Source organism: Myxine glutinosa, chromosome 1 (assembly GCF_964187855.1).
Source record: "Myxine glutinosa chromosome 1, kmMyxGlut1.1, whole genome shotgun sequence".
NCBI classification, from domain to species: domain Eukaryota; kingdom Metazoa; phylum Chordata; class Myxini; order Myxiniformes; family Myxinidae; genus Myxine; species Myxine glutinosa.
The window spans coordinates 225,903,552-225,926,413 of NC_136261.1; the positions used below are offsets into that span (position 1 = coordinate 225,903,552).

The following is a 22,862-nucleotide window of genomic DNA, read 5'->3' on the forward strand; positions in this document are numbered from 1 at the left end:
AGTTTCCTTTATTTGGGCTGTTGATGCACCTGATATGTGTAAGTCACCATCGTATGTAACAACTGAATGCAACTGTTGCCATTAACCTTCCAAAGGTTATCAAAGGAGAGATTCCTTCTTTATTGAAGCCACAATAAGAAGTGACCATTTTAGGGACACCATGTTATCTTAATAATACGAGTTCCCTTGCAAGGAACTCCAACTCAGGAGGAGGCCCTTCGGCCTATCAAGTCTGTCCTTTTGCTGCTAACATATGGTTGTTTATACATGCTCTATTCTTTTTAATAGCTAAAGATCCAGCAAGGAAGCACCATTTTAAAGTGCTTGTTATGACTCAGCCAGGGTTCGAAACGCAGACCTCTCAGACTCAGACCGGATGCCCTAACCATTACACCACCGAGCCTGGTTAAAAATGCAACATATGACTATGTGGTCAAATATATCTGTTCACTTATCTCATGGAATAAAGGCCTGTCTGCTTGAATCTCGCACAAAACAACTTCCCGATGAAAATAAAGAAACATAAACACCACTTTTCCCACCCACCCGTGGACATTTTTTTGAGACAGACAAATGCCAGAAATCGCTTCCACACTCTTACATTCACGATTATGCTCCTTCCTCTACACAACAATGCCTGATGTCATTTTACAGCCCTTTTGAGTAACTGTGCTGAGTTTCAAGCCCACCTTCTCATGGGTGAAGCCCTTCATTTATTATTGGTTGTGGAATCTGGGAAAGGAGGGACAAACAGCCCGCTGCAGCAACAGAGACCCTATTAGCAAATCCGGTACACAATTTGGCGTTCTAATTCAATGTTTTCAATCACCGATTGAATTCCCGAGGTTGAAAAGTATTGTTGCGGATCTCGAGCCCGTCGACGTACAGAGGGGGGTTAAACCTTTTTCCCCCTCGAGCTTCGAGTCCACGAGGCCATGCCGCCACTCCCGTAGCGAGCGTGCGGAAGGGTATCTGGTCGATTCCCTAAGTACCTTCGATACACACGCCACCACGAGAACGGGGACTGGACCTCGCACGAATCACGCTGATCTGATACGCCCGAGCGGGTTGCGTGTCACGTGACTCGTGCCGTTAATTCCTATTGAACCCGATTGAGCGGCCTTATTCGTACAGTGCAAAGCCAATGGTGGAAAATGACGTGAACGACCAAATGGAAGGAAGAACACAGGTTTATTATACAATTTACAATGATCAGGGTAAAGAGACACAGAGCAGATACTTAATCAGTCTTATCTTAATCCCCGGACAAGGGCCCTTTCACTCACGCGGGGAAAAGAAGGAAGGAAAAGTGCGCGCTCCAAACGCGTCCTTGGCGCCGCTCGCTCTGGTCAGCTCGCCGGGCGTGTCCCTCGAGGTGTTCGCGGCACGTGTGCAGGGAGCTCGTTGGCGTCTGTGGCCCCGGGAGGGACCGTCCTCGCAAGCGCCACCAACAGGCAGCAGAGCGCAGGGCACAGGGAGAGTTCGTGCTTTCTCTTTCGACACACCTCGCTATGACAGAGGGAGCTTAGCACGGAGGAGATCGTTCGGGGGCAGCGAGCAAGAGCGAGACCGTTCACAGAGCAAGTTCGTTCACACACCTCCTAGACAGAAGCTCTTGACTGGGGCGGGGGGCCCGGGGCAGGGTCTTATAGCCCCTCCCAGAGTCCCAGCAGAATATTCCAAGCCCCTCCCCCGTCTGCCGTTGTTAGCCACTCCCCTTGGGCTTTCATTGACTGCTTGCCGCTTACCGGCCACTCCCCTGCAGCTCCTCCCTGGGGCCTTCCAGACTTGTTCCAGGCCCTAGCACATGGCATTCCAGCCCAAAGAGCACATGGCATTCCAGCCCAAAAGAACACGAAACCTACACTTACTGGCCTGCTCCAACGCATACTAACACAGGAAAGGAGACTATGCTTACATTTAATAGGAAATAACTAAACTAAGCAAGGCTACATGTTGTGGTGCAACTAACTAAGAGGGAGGGTTACCTTTATTCTCACAACCGCAACAGTATTAACACCTCGGTTGCAGCACATATCTTATGCATTGTTTTCAAGTTTACTCGGTCATTGTTGGGTGGGTTCACCAGTATTGTCCAACATTTCTGGCCTGCTTGTGAGAATGATCATCCGAGAGCAGTCACGTGGCACATTTCAATAGCTTTACGATTCCATGACGTCATCATATTGTGTTCCTTTGCTCAGTTTAGATTTCAGAATATGCATTATATCTCAGATTATGTTGTCTTTTTGAGAAGTTGAAAACATTTTTTATTAAGGTGGCCCTTCCCCCACACATGACCCTCCCCCTCATCCCATTAACAAACAAACAAGATGTGTTTGTAAGCTTTTTCCTGTGTTCCTGCAGTGGACTTTGGGGTGAGTGCCCAGCTAGACCGCACTATTGGACGGCGGAACACGTTTATTGGTACTCCATACTGGATGGCTCCAGAAGTCATTGCCTGTGATGAAAATCCAGACGCAACATATGACTACCGGGTCGGTATAAAAAAATTCCCCTAGTTTATTTTTTGTTTAATTAAACCCCTGCTGTTGCACTCATTTTAATTTTTCCCATTTTCAACATTCCACCTCACCCTCTCCCCATCTCATCCACATTCCGCACCTTGTGTCTGTGCTACCGCTCACCTTAAAATTTTTTTTATTTCTGCCACTGTCCCGCCACTCTCAGGCACTTTCTTCGTGCTTACTTTTTCCAGTCAAGCATTTCTTACCATCAGTCTTTAGCAAATGAATTCCAGTTTCTCACTTTGTACCTTCTAAAGAGATCTCTATCATTTCCATGCGTTTTCCAGAGCGATCTGTGGTCTCTGGGAATAACGGCGATCGAAATGGCTGAGGGAGCGCCACGTAAGTGACCACCTTTCGTGACCACATACCACTAGTTAACAACGAATGTGCTGTGAAACTAAAAATCTGAGGTTTGGGTACTCGACCAATCTGCAGTGCATAAATTCATTGTGATAGAAGGGCCCATATATTTATTATGTATGCTCAGGTAATTGGTGGAGCTGTGAAATCGAGTAAAGCAAAATGAGGAAGGATGGTGTAAGAATGAGGAAGGATGAGGAAATGAGAAATGAGGAAGGTTGTAATGACGAAGGAGCAAGAAGGGAATGGGGAGTGTAAGGGCAATGACGATTGAAGGGAAGGTTGGGTGACGGTGGGTGTGCATGTGGGAAGGGCAGAGAGGACAAAATATATCCACTATATTTGCAAATGTAATAAATTGATTGCCTGTTACCATTTTCTATTTGTCAAATAATTTATGAAAGCGTTTGTAACGGCGATTTCGTGTGCTTTCAGCACTCTGTGACATGCACCCCATGCGTGCCCTCTTCCTCATTCCACGGAATCCGCCACCAAGACTCAAATCCAAGAAGTGGTGAGACAGGCTGCCTCACAGTACTTGTTTTTTATCGATACTTTTTAAGGAAATGGCATATGTAAAATATTTTGATACCAGAAACCACAATAACAAACAGACTGGCCTATTATGTCTGTGGGTTAAGCAGCTGAGGAAGCTAAGTCGACAGGGCCCACGAGGCATATGGTCCTTAAAAAAATTGCATTTCCTTTTCATGCCTGTTTTATGCTGTGGCTTAGAAAGCTGGACTACGCTTCATTGTGTAAGGCATCGGACCCACTGCTTTGTATTGTAATGCTATTTTTTATATATATATATATATATATATATACAGTACTTCTCCTTTGTCTTTTTCAGTTTTTCTTTGTGGTGAACAGTACTTGAATTTTATGTAATCCCGTCACAGATTTTATATTTCATCTGCAAATGTATTTCACTTGAGCCCCCTCAACTTGCATTACATGCTCAGATCTAACCGGATGCGAATAGCTTTTGTTTGCACCTCTTAACAAATTTGTTTTCTCCTTTTAGCCACTGGTACACCTGCTAGTTCACCTTCCACGTTTGCAAGCTTTATCTGTGTTCTTTGGACATGATGACAAAAATAACTGGAACCTTCCATGGTTGCTAGGCATAAAGGTGTAATCATCACTCCAGTGCAACTTTGAAGCTCACAGAGCTCCTCCTTGTTGGCTAGGTAACGAGTGATGCTCCTCCCCCTTGTATTTTGGCCACTTAATGTGAGTGTAATTGGTCTATAACCTCTTGGTAGGAGTGTATCATCCCTGAAGATGTTATATAATCTATTCCATCAATATCTTTCATAGCACTTTTAATTTTTAAGCAACTACTCTTCTACTTCTTATTTTGTGCGCAGCACAAGGCTGTGGTGTAGCATCATTGGCCGGGGGCGTGGCCGTGTCGCTGATGCAGTGCCCCCTGTAGGTTATAGCAGGAATTTGGAATTTGTCCAGGGTGCCGGCGATAGCTCACCTTCTCTTTGTAAAGGACACTGTGGGATCTTTAATGTCCACCAACTTATGTCCACCAACAATAAACTAATTGAATGTCTACCAACTTATAACTGAATACACTCAGTTTAACGTCAATCCGAGTGACGGCACACACTTTTGTGAATCACCCTGCCTGCAAAACACCAGGATGACGGTTTTTATATCTGATCTGAGATTCAAACCAAGGCTAGACGCCTTAGAACCGAGTGTGCGTATCTCGAGATCATCCTGTCAGCCCAGAAAAATCTCAAGATTTACAAAAACGGAAAAGGTGAGAAAGGTACTAATTAAAAAATAGCGCATCTGTAAAAAGGTAAGATTTTAGAAAGAATTTTTTAAAAATCGTAATTAATGAGCCAAGCTTTAAAAGGAAGCGAGTTCCACAATTGAGCATATCTGAAGAATGCTCAATCACCAAAAGTCTATGATAACCAATGTGATGAACTACTAGGAAATAATTAACAAGCAGTCTGATGTATAGAGACTTCGCTTATTTGTTCATAGTTATGAATGCAATAGTGGACAATGAATGAGCACACTATTGCTTCAGGTCCAAAAAGTTCCACAGCTTCATCGACAGCTGCTTGGTGAAAAATTACGTGCAAAGGTCTAGCACTGATCAGCTGCTGAAGCACCCACTGGTGCGGGAGCAGCCAACCGAGCGGCAGGTCCGAATCCAGCTCAAGGACCATTTGGACCGAACGAAGAAGAAGAGGAGTGAGAAAGGTGTGCTAGCCAATTAGTAATTGCATGTGCATACAGCATATTCTCATCGAAATTTCTTTTCTGGCTTCTTAGTTGTGGAATTACGCAGATGCTGATTTCGGACCATTTTGCCTTGTTTACGGGGGACAGAATGGACGATGTAACGTGTATTCCTTTGCAGAAGAGACGGAGTATGAATACAGTGGGAGTGAAGACGAGGACAACGATGGGGGAAATCAAGATGGAGAGCCAAGGTTGATAATAATTAAACACCAAAGGAGTATTGATAGCAAGTGAAGTTAATTGGAGTTTTGGCTAAATGTGGGAGTTGTAGTTTGATTGGGGTGGGAGTGGTAGGGTGAAGGGGAAATCACAAGCAAATATTGTGAGTTGCAAGTGATGTTGAAGCCTGGGAAGAATGAGCAAGACTGGACATGCGGCAAAGGTTTTCATTGGTTGCCAACAAGGAAGTAAATTATGATACTGCTCTAAATCTATTCACTAAAAGAGTAAAATTTTAATAAAGCAGGATTCTCAAAAAAGTATTGATTTTGGATGAATTGGCTCTAGTGAAGCAGAGAGCGTTTGATGCTCTTCGAGAGGTAATTTGTGGATATACAAGTTACATTCATCAAGTTTTACAAATCAGATCTCACAATAGTCCAAGACTTACCAACACATTTTAAAAATATCTAAAATAAATGTATTGGTCGTTAGTAAGAAAACCTTGAGATTATTGTTCTTATGTATACATGTTTTTTGCACTGTCGTGGACAATTGTGAGTATCTCTGTTGTATAACTTTTTGAATTGCGTGTGTACTTTGTTTTTTGTTGTTGTTAATTTATCGAGGAGTTTCCTGGCCAGCTGTCAAAGTGCTGTTTCTACATTGCATCACATTGTAACTTTTTAATTACAAGTTTACTCAAAGTAAAGCTTGATGTTGGATCTTTTCTTCCAAATGATTAGTCTTTGCAGTTATTTTGCTTTCTTTGTTCATTTATGCTAATTTAGGACCCTTTGCACTTCCCAGCTCAATTGTAAACATTCCTGGCGAATCCACCCTTCGACGTGACTTCTTGCGCCTCCAGCAGGAGAAGGAACAGTCGGACGCAGCTCGACAAAGGCAGCAACAGCTCCAGCAGGTTGGTTTTGAAGGAGGAATGTTGGGCCAAAACACAAAACAAATCAATTCTGGTTACAGGCTAAAACAAAAAACGGTAAGGAAGGAAGATATTATTAGCCTCCGTTGGACTTAATCGGAAATGGGGGCTTAGGATTTGGTCTTGTCCGTTCGTCCGTGCGTCCGCAACCATATCTCGGAGGTGTATGGACCGATTTTCTTCATACTTCACACAAAGACAATACGTGAGGGTGTACATATGCACATCAATTTGTTTCGCAATGCGATCAAAGATGGCCGACTGCTGGCCATTTTAGTTGTAAAAAACCCGATGTTGAACACATCCTCAACCATTTCTCGTACATGCACTTGCCAATGTTATTCAAACTTGGCAGACAGATAAAGAATTATGGCTTACATATATACGTAATTTCCCTTTTTTTTCGAGATCACATCCAAGATGGCCGTCTGGCGGCCATTTTTGTTACTTAAACATGCCCCCATCCATTTCTCGGTCATGCATGGACCGATTTTCTTCAAACTTATAAACTTCAAACTTATTGTAACAATACATGAGTATACATATGCAGAAGATTTTGTTTTGTCATCCGAACAATGATGGCCGACTGACTGCCTTTAACTCCGTACAGCAAACTTACTAAAACCACAGTGGGTGCTATGACATTTTACGTCTTTTTCTTGTTTTTTTATGCCTCCACAGCCTTAGGCTCCTGATGCCTGAGGCATTATGTTTTCAGGTTGTCCGTGCATGCGTGAAAGGTAGATTTTTCGTTTCCGTGATAACTTGTGAACCAATGAAGGGATTCCAACCAAACTTTGGCAAAAGTACAAGCTGTAATAAAAGATGAACTGATTCGATTTTGGGTTCAAAGGTTAAATGTCTGTGGTCATCTGACCTTTAATTGAAAATGTATGTTACCACAATAACTTGTGACATACAAAAGGGATTTCAAACAAACTTGACACTGTCGAGTATGAAACGGGATACAAAGATGAATTGATTCAATTTTGGATTCAACAGGTAAAAGTTAATGTGCCCTTTAAGAATCATTTTTCAGATCATAACTCGAGTTCGAAGCATCTGCCGTTTTCTCTTTGAATAAGCATAGATCTGATGTTTCTACTTCTCTCTTTTCTCTTTCGCACTCTCATGTAACCTTTAATTTTCAATGTGACCTTTAATTGAGATCAAATTTAACCATTAGGTTAACATATAATGTTGGTGGAGGCATATACATAAGACGTATTCACATGAAATTCTATTTTCTAGTCTTTTATTTTATTATTTTGGCTGATTCGAATAAACCTCTTGTAGGCCATGAGATTTGTTATGGAAGGTATGTACTCGCTTCCTTCAACTTTGCTATGGTGTTTCACCCATAACTTTGGTCGTACACATCCACTTTCATGCATTCACCTCTACTGTAGCAATTCTAATTGGATGTCCTACGTGCAAACACTCAATATGTATTCATAGCTTGCTGTCGTTTTTGGGGAACTTTAAAATTATTATGAATAAATTGAGGCTTGTCGTGGATTTTGTAACATAACTGTTACATCGTTTCTAAATTGATGATGTACTCACTATCAAATTGTCATCCATGTCATGGCATTACACCGGGGAACACCTCACTCACTGTATATCCTCACTCAGCTAAATACACTAATTTTAACAGCTGCACTTAATGAAAAAGAAAACGTTCTTCCTTAACGGTCACATTTTATATCCACAACGAACGTTACACATGTTGTCGCCATCGCAACTCTCTCGTACTCTTCTATGCATGCCCTTTATGAGAGGAGATAAGTCTTTACAGAAGAGGGGAAAAAATTTCAGTCGGGTAACTGTAAAGGGGCATTATTTGTGGCCTTAATGATAGTCTCACTACTGTGAGGTATTAAAATCATGCTGTTTCATTGCTGGTCCATAACCTGCTGAAACCTTTATCACATTTACTTTTGGCACTATTCAAAGCAAGAATATGTTTTTTTCAAAACCCTTCATTTTGACCCCAATCCTTTTTACAATCCTTAAGATAAGATTTTTTCTGGTGTGCCTTTATTGCTTGTTGCAGGCAGCACATCAGCGTCAGCAGCAGCATATTCTGGCCGAACGGCAAAAGCGCATTGAGCAGGAGAGGGAGCAAAGGCGACGACTGGAGGAGGTATAACATTGACCTTTTGTATACAAGTGTACCGTTTGGTTAAGATGTAAAGGCCAGTGCTTCTTCATCATCAATACTTGTAAGAAGGCAGCACTAGTCCATCATAAGACATTTTGTATATTATTTACATGATTAAACAACAAGGCTTAAATGGTTTATGAGCTCTGGGTGCTAATATTTTATGTCCTCCCGGAGTATAAAATTTGAATGAACTTTTCAACGGACGTATTCTATTTTGATAAATGCTTTATCATCATGTAATTCGTTGTATAACCATGTGGTATCTTTTATAATGTGCTTATAACAAAATGTGTGACATATTTATTACATCTTATAACTTCATGTGCTTTCTTATTTCATAGTTGTGCACTTTTTCTCTTCCATTATTATTTTTTGCATGATATGGTTGATCAATATGCTTCGTATATGTTGCAAGACTCTCTCCCACAATTGATTCACGTCTTGCCATCGTAAATGATGAAAATACAGTTATCCTGTTGAAATTATCCTGATGAATTAAAAAATTAAATAAAATTAAATAAAAATAATTAAATTAAATATAAATTTAATATATAAAATTTTATATTATATAAATATTATTATATTAATAAATTTAAATAAATTAAAATTAATAATTAATACATATTATATATATATTATTTTTTTATATTATATATTATTATATATATATTTTATTTTATTTAATTTAATATATTTATTATTATAAATATAATAATTAAATTAAATTCAATAAAATTGAATTATCCTGGTGAAATTTGATAATCTTGTAAGTAACGTGTCCTGGACTGCAAAATCACTTTTTGTTGGAGCTAAAGGGTTATCCTAGTGTTTTGCAAGACGTTGCAAAAAAACAGTTCCCCATATTTTGGTGAATATGGCAAGGCTGTTGCGATGTCTACTCACACTCACTTATATGCATTATAGATCCCCTAATATAATTTTGGAAGAAGTAGGCTGCTATGTGCTGGCATCCTGTCCATTTTTGGTGAGAATCTGCTTTTGCCGACTTTAATTGTGCTCAAAAAGTGACTAATATCAGAACAAGTACAGATACATTCAAAGTACACTGCCCCCATGCCAAATAAATAAATAACATTCTCCAGCACGGCATTGCAGCACATAGAGAGATGGTATTGGGAGGGAGAGGTGTACAATAATTGATTGATTAATTGCATAATTAAAGTCAATAAATAGTAATCGTAAAATAATTTCTTAATCAATTGGCTAATAACATACCTCAACCACCAGTGTTTCATCCAAAGCTGTAACCTTTTGAAAATTAATTAAAGAAGTCATTAATTGGGGAAAAAATTGCTTTATTGACTAATCAATAAATTAATTAATTGATTAATTGATCAATAAATCAAAAATATCCTTTATAGCCCCATCACTTGGTCACTGGCGTGTCCGAATATCAGCTTCCTAGCTCAAAGGATGGCTGAGATATTGCCTGGACAAACAAGAAAACAAAAAAGAAAGAAAGAATGAAACCGGAGTGAAAACTGAGTACTTCCTTTCAGCGTGCGTCATCGCCGGGCCCCCTTCGGTGCTCGGCGATGACGTCATGCAGTTCCTGGGGATGGAATAGGAAAGGAGTGATATACAAATAACAAGAGCGACAGACATCAACCACCTAACTATATTATACATGATGAAAATACCGATGCTATTGATTCACATGTGGATAAATACAATTATTTATAACGATGAAAAAGAACGTCATTTAGGCCACTGATTTATTGATCAACCCTCGTACAGTATCTATTTAGATGATTTCTCCTTTGCTTGTTTTGTGCATTATTTTGTCGTTTTTCCTACCACTGGTACTCAAACCATCGTGTGGAAAAAGATAACTGAAATGCAGTAATAAATCGCTCAACTTTATATGGTGTACTATATGTAATAAGGTTGTCCTGAAGCTTATAGTTTTGTGGCTTAAATAACCAAAATGCCTTTCTGTTTGTTTGGAAAGATCAAATATTGTTATTTTTGCAGTTCTTTGGCTCAAGACACATTCTCGGTTTCAGGTTTCACTGTGCAGCACAGTAGGAAGATAACAAATCTCAGTTGAATAATTAAGTTATACCTTGTAGTTAGATGTTTCTCAAATTAATTAAGCGACACATTGTGTGCATTCGAGCATGTTAGGTCCAAGCCTCATTGTCATGATTTTGAATTGAAGTTTTGAATTGCTTAATAAGGCACAGGTTCAGCTGTTCGACATTTCTTGTGTTGTAGAATGGAGGATTGCTTGCCTCTTGCTAATCTTTAGCTCCTCCAAATTAGTCTACGCTTCCTGTCAGCTTTAACAAGAGGCAAAATTAATAAGGTAGAGGATCGGCAGCTCATAGAGCATGTTAGATTGGTTAAGGTCTTTTACAAACCAGCTGGACAGGTCTGACATTAGAAATGGAGCTGATTTGAGCAAGAATTTGAAACTTGGCCAGGGTGCTGGCAGTAACTCACCGACTCTGCCTTCTTCAAAGGACACTGAAGAAACTTTAACATCCACCAGCAGTCGTTAGGTTGCAGCAAACATTTTCTGCCAAGTAAGGCTTTCAAGTGGGTAGGAATTCGTTCATCCACCGTTTTTGGTGGGAAGAGCAAAACAGTATTATTATTATTATTATTATTATTATTATTATTATCATTATTATTATTATTATTATTATTATTATTATTATTATTATTATTATTATTATTATTATGTCATCTCATCTCGATTCTCAAAGAGATTAACTTATAAAATGATTTGTGATGTCCGGATGTCTGGTCGTCCGTTCATCCGTCCGTTAACTTTTTTCTATTTTTGCTACCCGTCCCTGATCACCTAGTTGATTGTTCTGAAACTTGACAAATGAATACAAGACAGTAGCCTGCACAATCTCTCGAGCTTCGATTTTTCGATTTCGGAACACTGGGGCTCCGAATGGGATGGGGGAGGGGTGTGAACCCTTGAAACCGGATTCCAACTCATCCATTATTTATCAACTGATTGCTCTAAAATCCGACACAGCCCTTCTACTCGATGGTCCACAGGACTGATCGGTCTTAGATTTTTCGATTTCTGATCAGGGAGCTCCCATGGAGGCGAGGGAGTGGGGGGGGGGGGGGGGGGGAAGGAGGAGTTCCCCCAATTTACCAGAGGTCTGAACAACAACTTCAAGAGATGACCGTCACCCGGGGGGCTATTTATTATTATTGCAGTGAATCTCGATGCTTAATGATTCTTTATTTATTTGATTTTGCAAGACAGAAAATTTGTGAGATGAAATTTTGTTTTTTGTTTTATTTCAAGGTGTGTGCAATTGTGTTTTTGTGAATTTATCTCATCCTCATTGCAATTATCCCGCACTGCTGAACCTTGACCCCACAGAAACAGCAGCGAGAGCGAGAGCTTCGCCGACAGCAGGAAAGGGAGCAACAGCGCAAGGATGCTGAGAGGAGGCGGAATGAGGAGCGCCGTCTTGCCGAAAGAGAGCAACAGGTATATGCGACCTTGGAGGGTTTCACCATGTCATGCACATATCGCCTGGCTCTAATGGAGAGTGCAAGTACTGGAATAATGGGATGGGCAGATTAAAAGAAAGAGAGAAAGCTTCACTTCTTTTTTTTTAAATAAGAGATTAAGTCTGCGAAATGAAAAAGCAACTTGCAAAACCAAACATTATGTTTGAGAACCTGTGTACAATAAAACTATACAGAAATAAAGTGTAATACAAATCTTCCGTTCATTGCCAAAGTTTTGCTCAACACTATGACATCCGTTTAGTATCGGGGAATATGTTGAGAAGTATTCTTTCAAATGAAATTGTTTGGTGAAGAATCTTTGTGAACCGAGCAGCCTTTAAAGTCGTTTATTTACAAAACACATCCGTTCAAAAATAACCGTTTATTTTTATTTGTTTACTTCAGTTATTTCCTCTTAGTCTCTTTATTTTTGTTTAACTCCTTTTCTTTCTCATGCGTTTTTTTTTTTTTTTTTTTTTTTTTTTTTTTGTATACAAGATCGAGGCTCGTGAAAGAGCTAACATTAATCACACAAAATGACAAACCGACACACAAAACACAAAAAACAAGGGGAGCGGCAGACAAGATGGGGAGAGAGGGGGAAGGACACAAAAGAGAGGGGAAGAGGGGGAAGGACACAAACACAACATTTGAGAGCAGGGACATCGGGAGGACTTGGGGGGAGGTGGGAGAGGAATAAAACATATGAACATTGCAAGGACTCTGGGGTGAATTACCGGGGGTAGAAAAGATCAAGGTTTTCGATGGGGGAAGATGGTGGAGAACAGCTGTTTTAAAGACCTGGATGGTGGAGAACAGCTGTTTTAAAGACCTGGAGGGAGGAGTGGGATTGAAGGGAGTGGGGGAGTTTGTTCCAGAGGCGGGAGAAAAGGGGAATGAAAGAGTGAAGGTGAGCAGAGAGCCTAGACTTTGGCAGTTTAACCATAAGAGGGTTGCAGGCAGATCTTGTGCGACCTGAACGAATATTGGGGGGACAGAGCACAGAGAGAGCTGGGGGAGCAAGGCCGGAGAGGAGTCGGTAGAAGACAGAAAGACCACCAACCTGCCTGTGGTGAGTGAGTGAAAGGCCCTCGGTGTTGACTACACCGCAGGAGATTCCAATGATTCTGAAAGCTTTGGCCTCAACAGCGTGAAGCCGAGCAAGGTGTGAGGCAGGAGCACCAGCCCAGAGGGGAGAACAGTATTCCATTGAGCTACGGATGAAAGCCTTGTATGTGGTGAGGAGCTCAGGTGTGCCAAGGAAGGACTTCGCACGACGGAGGATGCCCAGTCAGCGACTGGCTTTGGAGGCCAGCTTGGAAATGTGGTTTTCCCAAGAAAGATCATGGCAGATAGTGAGACCCAAAAGCTTGAGCGACAGAACTTCTTGGAGAGGATTGTTGAGAAAGTAGATGGGAGGGTTGTCCAGTCGGTCCTTTCGGAGAGACATTGTAAGAGTGTGAGATTTGTCAGGATTGAAAGACATGTTCCACTTGTTTGACCAGTCTGTGATTTTGTCCAGGTCTGCAGAGAGTGAGGAGGCTGCAGACTGCCGATCTGAGGGATGAGGAATGGAGCGACAGAGAGTAGAGTCGTCAGCAAAGAGATAGAGAGGATTTTCAAGAGAGTCAGAGAGATCATTGATGAAGACCAGAAAAAGCACAGGGCCCAGAACACTACCTTGGGGAACTCCAGCCTGAACAGGAAGAGGAGATGAGAGAATTCCATTCAGGGCCACACGTTGACTACGACCAGAGAGGAAGTCCGCCAGCCAGGCGTGGAGATTTCCATGGATACCAAAGGAGGAGAGTTTGGTGAGCAGAGCAGGGTGCCAGACCGTATCGAAGGCACGTGAAATGTCAAGGGAGACAGCTCTAATTTCCTGTTTGGCGTTGAGGACCTCCATCCATTGTTGAGAAAGCAGAAGCAGCATGTCCAGAGTAGAGTGACCAGGTCTGAAACCAAATTGATGTTCAGAGATCAAGCCATTGGAGAAGAGGAAAGATTTAATATCTGAAGCAATGATGGATGCCATGACTTTGCTGATAATTTGGAGAAGGCTGATTGGTCTGTAGTTGCCGGGATCTGTTTTTGCACCGTTTTTGTGCAAACCGGTGATGTTGGCTGATTTCCAAGCAGATGGCAGATGACCTTGAGCAAAAGAGAGGGTGAAGAGAACAGAAAGAGGGAGTGAAAGAGCAGAAGAACATGATTTTAGGACCCGTGGGCTGATGCCGTCAGGACCAGTTGCAGAATCAGAGTCGAGGGTTGACAGAAACTTTTCCACCTTGTCAGGAGGAAAGGACACAGAGTCCAGGAGCAGCTGGGTACGACTCGGTACGGTGGGTACAGAGAGGGATGGGTTTGGGACACAAGATTTAGAGGCAAACACAGAGTTGAGGCATTCAGCTTTTTCACGTGCGGAGTCAGCCGTTAAGCCGTTTGAGGTGAGGGAGGGGATGGAGGGGGAACAAACACCAGAAACAGATTTGACCAGACGCCACCAGGATTTGGAAGAGGGAGACAGATAAGAGAGTTCGGTCTTGAGAATGGTGAGATATTGTTTCCTGGCTCTCCTGAGGGTGGACAAACACTTGTTTCGGGCTTTGTGAAAGGAAATGAGATTTCCTTCCGTTGGATTTGCTTTCCAGGAGACGAAAGCAAGTTGTTTCAGGGCAACAGCCTCACCACAAGATTCCGTGTACCATGGACGGGAGGAAGGGTATGACAACTGAAGACGAGATGGTATAAATCTGTGCATGAGAGAGAGCAATTTACTTTGAAAGAATTCCCAGGATGAGTTGATGTCAGAGGCGGTAGAGATGGGAGACCAGTCCAGATGATTGATGGCTGCTTGAAGACCGTGCCAGTTGGCCTGAGTGAAATGCCAGAACTCGTCGACGCTGAGGAGGCTCTCTGAGAATGGTCAGAGAGATGTCCACTTTGACAAGCACATGATCAGATGAGCCGATTGGAGCAGAAGAAGAGCAGCAGACATTTTCAGGGAAGTTTGTCATAACCAAATCCAGAAGAGAAGATGCTCCGTTGACTGAGATCCGGGTCGGGAAATTGACAGATTGTGTCAGTCCCATTGAGTCGCAGAAGTCCTTTGCTGAAGAGCCATGGCTGGTGAGAGAGGTACCCACACCCAGCCAACTGGCATGGTGACAATTGAAATCACCACATATGAGGAAGAGAGAGTTGGGATGGGTAGATAGAAGTTGGTCCATATTATCAGACAGTGAGATGTAGATGGAGTCATCGCTGTTTGGTGGACGGTACAACACACATATGAACAAAAGGTGGGAGCGAAGGGGAAGCCGTAGCCAAAGGTATTCCTGGGGGTGAGGTGGAGAGAGGGCAGTGGAGGGCGAGTGAGGAAGAGAGTTTTTTTATAAAGATAGCAACCCCACCTCCAGGACGAGGCTCAGGTCTATCATACCGGAGGAGGGAGTAACCTGGGAGAGATACCAAGGCATCAGAGACATCATGAAGGAGGAAAGTTTCTGTTAAGCAGATCACATCTGGTTTGTCAGAAGCAACCTGTATGGAGAGGTCAGTCAAGTTTGAGCGAAGGCCCCGGATGTTTGAGGTCCATACCGTTAATGAAGAGGAAGGGGGAGCATCGGGTCCAGAACAGGGTGGGGGGAGGGGTAGGGTAAGATGTGGAAGAGGAGGAAGAGGTAGGGAGAGCTGTTGAAGGTGTGTCAGAGATTTCAGAGATTTCAGAATAGCTTGGAGAAAGGGAAGAATGGGGCGGACAAAAGGTTTGATGGAGATTGGGTGAGGCACAGTGAGGTGTTATTTGAGGAGGGGGAAGAGCGAGGCAGAAGGTTTGGGGAGATGAAGGTGAAAGTTGGAAGGGGGAAGAAGCAGGGAGGATGCTTTGAGGAGGAGGGGTGAGAGGGGAGTCTAGGAGGGGAGGAGCGAGGGAGAGTCTCGGAGGGGAGGGGTGTGGGGGGAGTTTAGGAGGGAGGGGAGGGAAGGGGCAAGGGGGGAGATTTGAAAGGGATGGGTGATGGGGAGGATTTGGAGGGGAGGGGTGAGATTGGATTTTGAAAAGTGTACGATTCATGGGAAACGAACATTTTTTGCAAAATGAGTTTGAGACCTTCGAGTCAAAAATACGTTTGAGGACACTGGAGGAGGGGTGGAGTTCTGGATAGTTTAGGGAATGTAGAAAGGAGGAACTGTAAGAGATGGTATTATATATATTTTTTGGAATGAATAGATTTGGTGAGCAAGACGAAAGCATCCTTTTGTAGGAAAAGAAGAAAAGGGTGTTATAATATATGAGAGAAAATAGTTGTTCAGGGGAGAGATTATACATTTCTAACCGCGTGATGGCGAACGAAGAACGAACGAACAAAAAGAACAACAAATAAACGAATAAGACCTGGGAAGGAAATATTTTTTTTGGGGTTTTTTTTTTTTTTTTGTGAGTACAGATATTAAACAAGGAGGTATGGCGTGAACGACTGGTACGAAACAGAGAACGAAAATAATTTCAGCGCATTCGACGAATCGCTGAGAGAAAAACAAAACCACAAGGTTGGAGATGGTACGGTAGTCTAAGCCTACGAGTACTAGGCCGCAGAATACTCGATACCATTAACCGACGATTGTGTATACATGTACGAAAAATTAGCACCGAAAAATTTCCAAAAGATACGCTATAGCTACACACACCGAAAGATAGATACAGTCTCGACAAAAACACGATTGTGATAGATCACTTAGCTTCGAAAGCGTGAGCGCATGGAGCAGCTTCGAAAAGACGTGACCTCGCCGTGATCTCGCGAGATCGAAGTTCCCAAACAGGTATATGCCGAATGGTGTTCGGCATATACCTGTAGTTCAATTACAATGGTGTTCTTATGTCGGAATTGCATGAAATATGCTTTAAAATATACATTTCTGTTTGTGAAAACCGATGTAGAATACAACACCATTTCACTTGTGATACCTATTGCAAGTGTTAGGCCAGTTGTCACGGACAAAAACAGCATACATGCATTAAGAAACTCTGCAAAATGGTGAATCAAATTTTAGTCACAGCTGAAAGTTTTGTGTGATAGATCAATAAGTTTATGTATTTTGCCAAAAAGGTTGGGAATCCTATTTCTTATTACCCCACCTGTAAATATTGCTGGTTTCTTTGTATATTAGAGATGCCTTGTAGCGATAAGCTTGGACGAAGTTGGAAAATGAAGTGTTAGGATTCATACTCTGCCATCGCAGTTGTGGCAAAAGCTGTGTTATGGCCTTTACTATGGCCTGAAGAAAGCACTGCGGTTTGGAAAAGTGAAGATGAGCATGATTGTTTTAGTGCCTCGGCAAGATGTGCTTCCTGTGGCCAGAATGTTAATTTATACCAATACATACATGCCCTGGTGTTGGGCTAGCGGCTAGGGTGCCAGCTTAGGATCCTAGGATCCTGGGTTCGAATCCCGGTTGATCGCTGAATTAACGCCAGGGGGGTTGACTCAGCCTGTCATCCTTCCGAGGTCGGCTAATTGAGTACCAGTTCACTGGTAATTCCCTGTTTGTCGTTAAAGGCGGCAAAAAGGGTTGGCGTCAGGAAGGGCATCCGGCCGTAAAACATTGCTTCAAAAAGGGGACCAAAAAAACAACAACCACGGTTCCCGAAAAAGGCCAACCCCTGCTTTGCGGGGAAAAATGGCCTCTAAATGTGTTTTTTTTTTTTTTTTTACATACATGCATTAAGTTTATGTATTTTTTGTAGCAACCTGTTACCATTCCTGCAAGTTGTAAGTTGCTACCTGCAAGCAACTAATCACAATATTTGTAAGATGTGCTCTCTGGCCAATTTGAAGATTGAAAACGGAGTACGAGTTATCGGAAGTGTAAATGAGGACAGTCAGACAACTTCAAGTGAGCACTTCTGTGATTCCCAAACTGCCACAACAATACAGCTTGACCCAAACTGTGCAAGAAATCAACCCCATTCCATACAATGAAAACAATCCACTATATTGGGAGACAGTCGCTGCAGATGCTTTCAGAGTTGCTTTGCAGGCTAGCGCTATACTGTGGTGGCCATAATATGAAAAACGAAGATGAGAAATACATTCATGTGAGCAGTGTGACCAATCCTTCCACATCACAGAACAAAACATGACTTGCCTGGGACTAACTTCACACTACAGCTGTAATCTGTCAGCAATGGTCATCAATATTGTTTACCGATGAGTCACAATCCACTTCGCATGTTTACTTGTGTGCTGAAATGGTGGCAATTTTTTCTTTGAGCAATCATCAAACTGAGAGTCCTATAATGGTGTCAGCTGGTTTCCTGTATCACTACAGAGCACCTACATCATCATTAAAAATAAGAATCCATTGTGGTACCACAATAATCTACTGCATCCACTGGACATTCCATGTTTATAGATGATGTATACTGGTGCAGAAAACACCCAAATACTCTGTGCAAGTGCTTTCAGTGACTCCCTGCAGCAAAAAATATTTAACATAAATAAATAAATAAACAATAAGACATCATGCAGAGCACGATACTTGCAAAATCCACCCCCTCCTCCAAAAAAGGTTACCATTGATCCAGCAAATTGTCAATTTCATCAAGATGAAAACTGACGATCTTGATCAATGCTCGGGTCAATAGGATGAAAAGTGATGATTTTTCAGATGAAAATTGATTTTATAAGTTTGATCTAGAGTTTAACTTTGACCTTTTGACCTTAACAATGGATGGTTTCCAAATTCAGTGAGCCACTATGCAAATGCTGTTAATTTTTCCAAGTCAATTGGATGAAAATTGATGATTTGTCAGATGAAAATTGATGTTTTTGGAAGTTTGACCTTGAGGTGACCTTTGACCTTTTGACCTAAAAATAGTTGTTTTCCCTATTCAGTGAGACAATATGCAAATGCTGTTCTATTTTCGAGTCAATCGGTTGAAAATGGCGATTTTATAAATTTGACCTCCAGATGACCTTTGACCTCCAGATGACCTTTGACCTCAAAACCAATTGGCTTCTCAATTGTGACGACCTCTACAACTTGGTGAAGTTTCATGGCGATCGGTTTAGAATTGTGACCTGTAGGCTAGTGACAAACAAACAAACAAACAAACAAACAAACAGACAGAATAACAAATGCAACCAACCACTATACTTGAAAAATCTTCGATTTTGCAATTAATAACACTATTGCTAGAGGGACACAGCAGAGTGGCACTCGCAGGAATTAAGAATGGGAAAGGAGAAGCTAAGAATGAGAGATTAAGGTAATGGAAGTGGTGGGATGGGGGTGGCACGACACAAGGGGTGAACAAGTAGGATATAATCTCAAACCCAGCAAGGGAGAGGGTTTGAAAAAAACAGGAAAGTAAGAAAATCGGATGAAAACAAAATGGAAAGGTGGAAGCAGGGAGAGGAATACAATAACCTGGAAAGGAAGAGGTGGGGTTGAGGAGGGTAAATGAGGATATAATATATGGTGGTGGATGATTCTGAGGAAGAGCTTAACAGCCATCTTGAATCTCTTGATGAATAATTAAATTGAACAGATCAAGGAAGTTTGTTACACCGGTGATAGAAAAGAGGAACAAATGAGTGGAGTTCAGCAGTGAGCCCTGATTCTGGGAGTCTCATCAGAAATGGCTTCTAGGAAAAATGCTGTGTCCTGGAGAAACATGGAGGGTGGGGAGACAGAGCATATAAAGGCAGAGTATCTGAGATCAGAAAGGAGGCAGTATAATAGAGGGAAGCCACAAACCTGTCTGATGCAGGAGTAACAAATCTGGAGATTCCACTTCATCGCAGAAGATTCCAATAATTTTGAGGACCTTGGACTGCATGGAATCAATATGTGAAAACTCAAGTTTATTGCAATGAAAACATGTTTTATATTATTTGCTAAATGCAATGACTACAACTATTCACATGAATATTGGGAGGTATGCACCATGCTAAGCCTTTTGTTGATGTAAATGTTGTTATTGTAAAACGACAGTCTCAAGAAGTGACATGTATGTTCCAGGAACTTAATGAAAGATAAAATCGGTCAAAGTATCAGAAATTGTTTGAGATTTGACATTTTAAAGATGGGTATGGTTAGAACCTTCCTTTTTGCAAAAGTCTTTTAAAAGAGCTCGACAGCTTTATTTGTAAACATGTCATGGTTTGGAATGTGCAAATTTTATTTTGAATTCAAGTTATTCACATATGAAATCAACGTGCAGAGACTGCGGGACAGCAGTTCAAGAGCAGAATAGATTGAAGGTGGCTGAGAAGTATTGCAGTATTCATGTCATGTCATGTCAACTCTTTCAATCAATACGTCCGTCTCTCACTCGCACTCGCACTCTCTGTCTCTGTCTCTGTCTCACTCTGTCTCACTCTGTCTCTCACTCTGTCTCTCACTCTGTCTCTCACTCTGTCTCTCACTCTGTCTCTCTCTCTCTCTCTCTCTCTCTGTCTCTCTCTCTCTGTCTCTCTCTCTCTCTGTCTCTCTCTCTCTCTGTCTCTCTCTCTCTCTGTCTCTCTCTCCGTCTCTCTCTCTGTCTCTCTCTCTGTCTCTGTCTCTCTCTCTGTCTCTCTCTCTGTCTCTCTCTCTGTCTCTCTCTCTGTCTCTCTCTCTCTCTGTCTCTCTCTCTCTCTGTCTCTCTCTCTCTGTCTCTCTCTGTCTCTCTCTCTGTCTCTCTCTCTGTCTCTCTCTCTGTCTCTCTCTCACTCTCCCTCTCTCACTCTGTCTCACTTTAACGCACTCTCTCTCTCTCTCCCCCCTCTCTCTCTCTCTCTCTCCCTCTGCTTCTCCCACTCCCTCTCCTTCTCTCCCCCCCCTCTCCCTCTCCCCCCCTCTCTCTCTCTATCTCCCTCTCCCCCCTCTCTCTCTCTCTCCCTCCCTCTCCCTCTCCCCCCCTCTCCGTCTCCCCTCTCTCTCCCCCCCCTCTATCTCCCCCCCCCTTCTCTCGCTCTCTCTCTCTCTCTGTCTCTCTCTCTCTCTCACTCTGTCTCACTCTAACGCTCTCTCTCTCCCTCTCCTCTCTCTCCTCTCCTCTTCTCTCCTCTCCTCCACACCCCACCCCTCCGCTTCCTCTTCACCAAAACTCAGGCTATAGCAGCGATCTTATTCTGCCTGTTGGACTATAGTAACTGTCATGCCTTCATCCCTTGTCTGTAAATGCATATCACATTTGTCTCGATGTCTCAGGCTGTTGTGTTTCTAGTTAAGTCATTTGAGCAAGTTTAAAAAGTACATCTTACTTGTTACTTACTTGTTACGTAAAAAATAAATCTTACTCAGGCTTACGAAACGAATTTTGTTTATGCAGTCCTCAAATGGATTGAAAAATAAAACCTTTCTGGTTTATTTATTTTTCACATTTTCAGGTTTCATTTTTTTCTATGAACTCTTCAATTCATACAGAGTATCAAAATTGCCTCATGTGTTAACAATTGTCTTATTTTTCTACTGTGATTTGGAATGCGTGTTGTGACAAAACCAATTATCAGTCTTAATTGATCCAGTAAGAAATTGTGAAAGGCTTTGTGGCTTGAGTCTCTTTATTCACTCTAATAATTTGACCACTCGATCCTGATTCTTCTTGACTCTTCTTCTGGCTGTCTCACTGTCACAGATTTATTTTTCAACTTGCCTTGGCCAAACAGATTTGATGCCTTTTCAGATCAAGTTGTGAATACGCTAGACTAGGATAATGCAAAATCCCCCTATCCCACCACCCCCTACTACCCTCCTGGCTGGCCGGAAGCAAAGGCCTGTTGGTTGGGGGTTTGCCGTTCCTGTACTTTGTGCAAATATCTTATGAAACCCTTTCTTGTTTCTCTTCCTCCCCTCACCTCTCCTGTCCCAAAATTACCACATTTATCCTCTTCCTTTCTTTCCCCCCCCCCCAACCCCTCCTCCCCTCCCACCTCTAAATTCATTACCTCGGTTCTCCTTTCCTTTCTCCCATTTCATCCAACACCTTGCGTCTATCTGTAATTCGTGGTTTCACACATTCACCCAACGCAATGCCTCTTTGTTATATTGCATTTGGTTATTGCACCATATATCATTCACCAATATATTTAATTTGTTCGACACCATGCCTCTATGTCTTGGAATCCTAAATCGCATCACGTTTTTAATGCTTTGTCTCCTTTTGACATTTTCATTTGTCAATATGCATGGTAATCATTCATGTGCCTTCTTAATGAATCCCCACTTGTTTTTCTGTGACATAATCATTCACCATTCTTCACACTCTCAATTCTTGACTATCATGTACTTTTGCGGTTTCCTATTTTTTATATTCACTTTTCATGGCAATCCTCCATCTGTTGTAATCCTACATCTCAAACGTCCTTTGTAAATCCAATAATCTCATTCCCATTCACTTCATGGAATTGCCGATTCTTCCATCTCAATTTTATTTTGACAAATCATTTTACTTCATGCAAACCCATATTCGAATTCTTCAACATCAACACCAATCCAATCCTTTGACCCCAATACCATTAACCCTTTCACCCTTCCCGATCTCGAATCCTCCATTTCATTTCCTCTATTAATGCTCAAATCCCACTACGCTGCACCTGCCCTTCCCTTCCCATCCCTCCCACCACCCGGCCCCTGCTTCCTGGGGAGACAGGAGTACATCAGGCGGCAGTTAGAGGAGGAGCAAAGACAGTTAGAGATTCTGCAGCAGCAGCTCCTCCAGGAGCAAGCTCTGCTCCTGGTAATGCCATGTTTCCCAACCCGCACAGCAAGGAGATGTTGCATTTCATCTTAACTTTGCACAGTGATACTGTCTTCTTATACATTCTCTTTTTCATTCCTGTCCTTTTGTTGCCTTGTTATTCGCTCCTGAGTCTTGTCCTCATTCTACATTTATTACTTTTACTCCTTTAAAAATAAATTCTCTTTTGTT

General features: G+C 42.1%; 1 protein-coding gene across 6 annotated transcripts in view; it reads left to right on the forward strand.

Moving 5' to 3' along the window:
* Positions 1-22,862, forward strand: part of LOC137434425 (traf2 and NCK-interacting protein kinase) — a 288,002-nt gene that overhangs the window by 121,811 nt on the left and 143,329 nt on the right. For all 6 annotated transcript variants that reach the window (XM_068127408.2, XM_068127415.2, XM_068127423.2 and 3 more), the window contains exons 7-14: positions 2,368-2,498; positions 2,816-2,870; positions 3,327-3,405; positions 4,951-5,126; positions 5,287-5,359; positions 6,138-6,249; positions 8,324-8,413; positions 11,811-11,921. In XM_068127408.2, the coding sequence (XP_067983509.2) occupies positions 2,368-2,498; positions 2,816-2,870; positions 3,327-3,405; positions 4,951-5,126; positions 5,287-5,359; positions 6,138-6,249; positions 8,324-8,413; positions 11,811-11,921 (827 nt within the window). The remainder of the gene's footprint in view (positions 1-2,367; positions 2,499-2,815; positions 2,871-3,326; positions 3,406-4,950; positions 5,127-5,286; positions 5,360-6,137; positions 6,250-8,323; positions 8,414-11,810; positions 11,922-22,862) is intronic.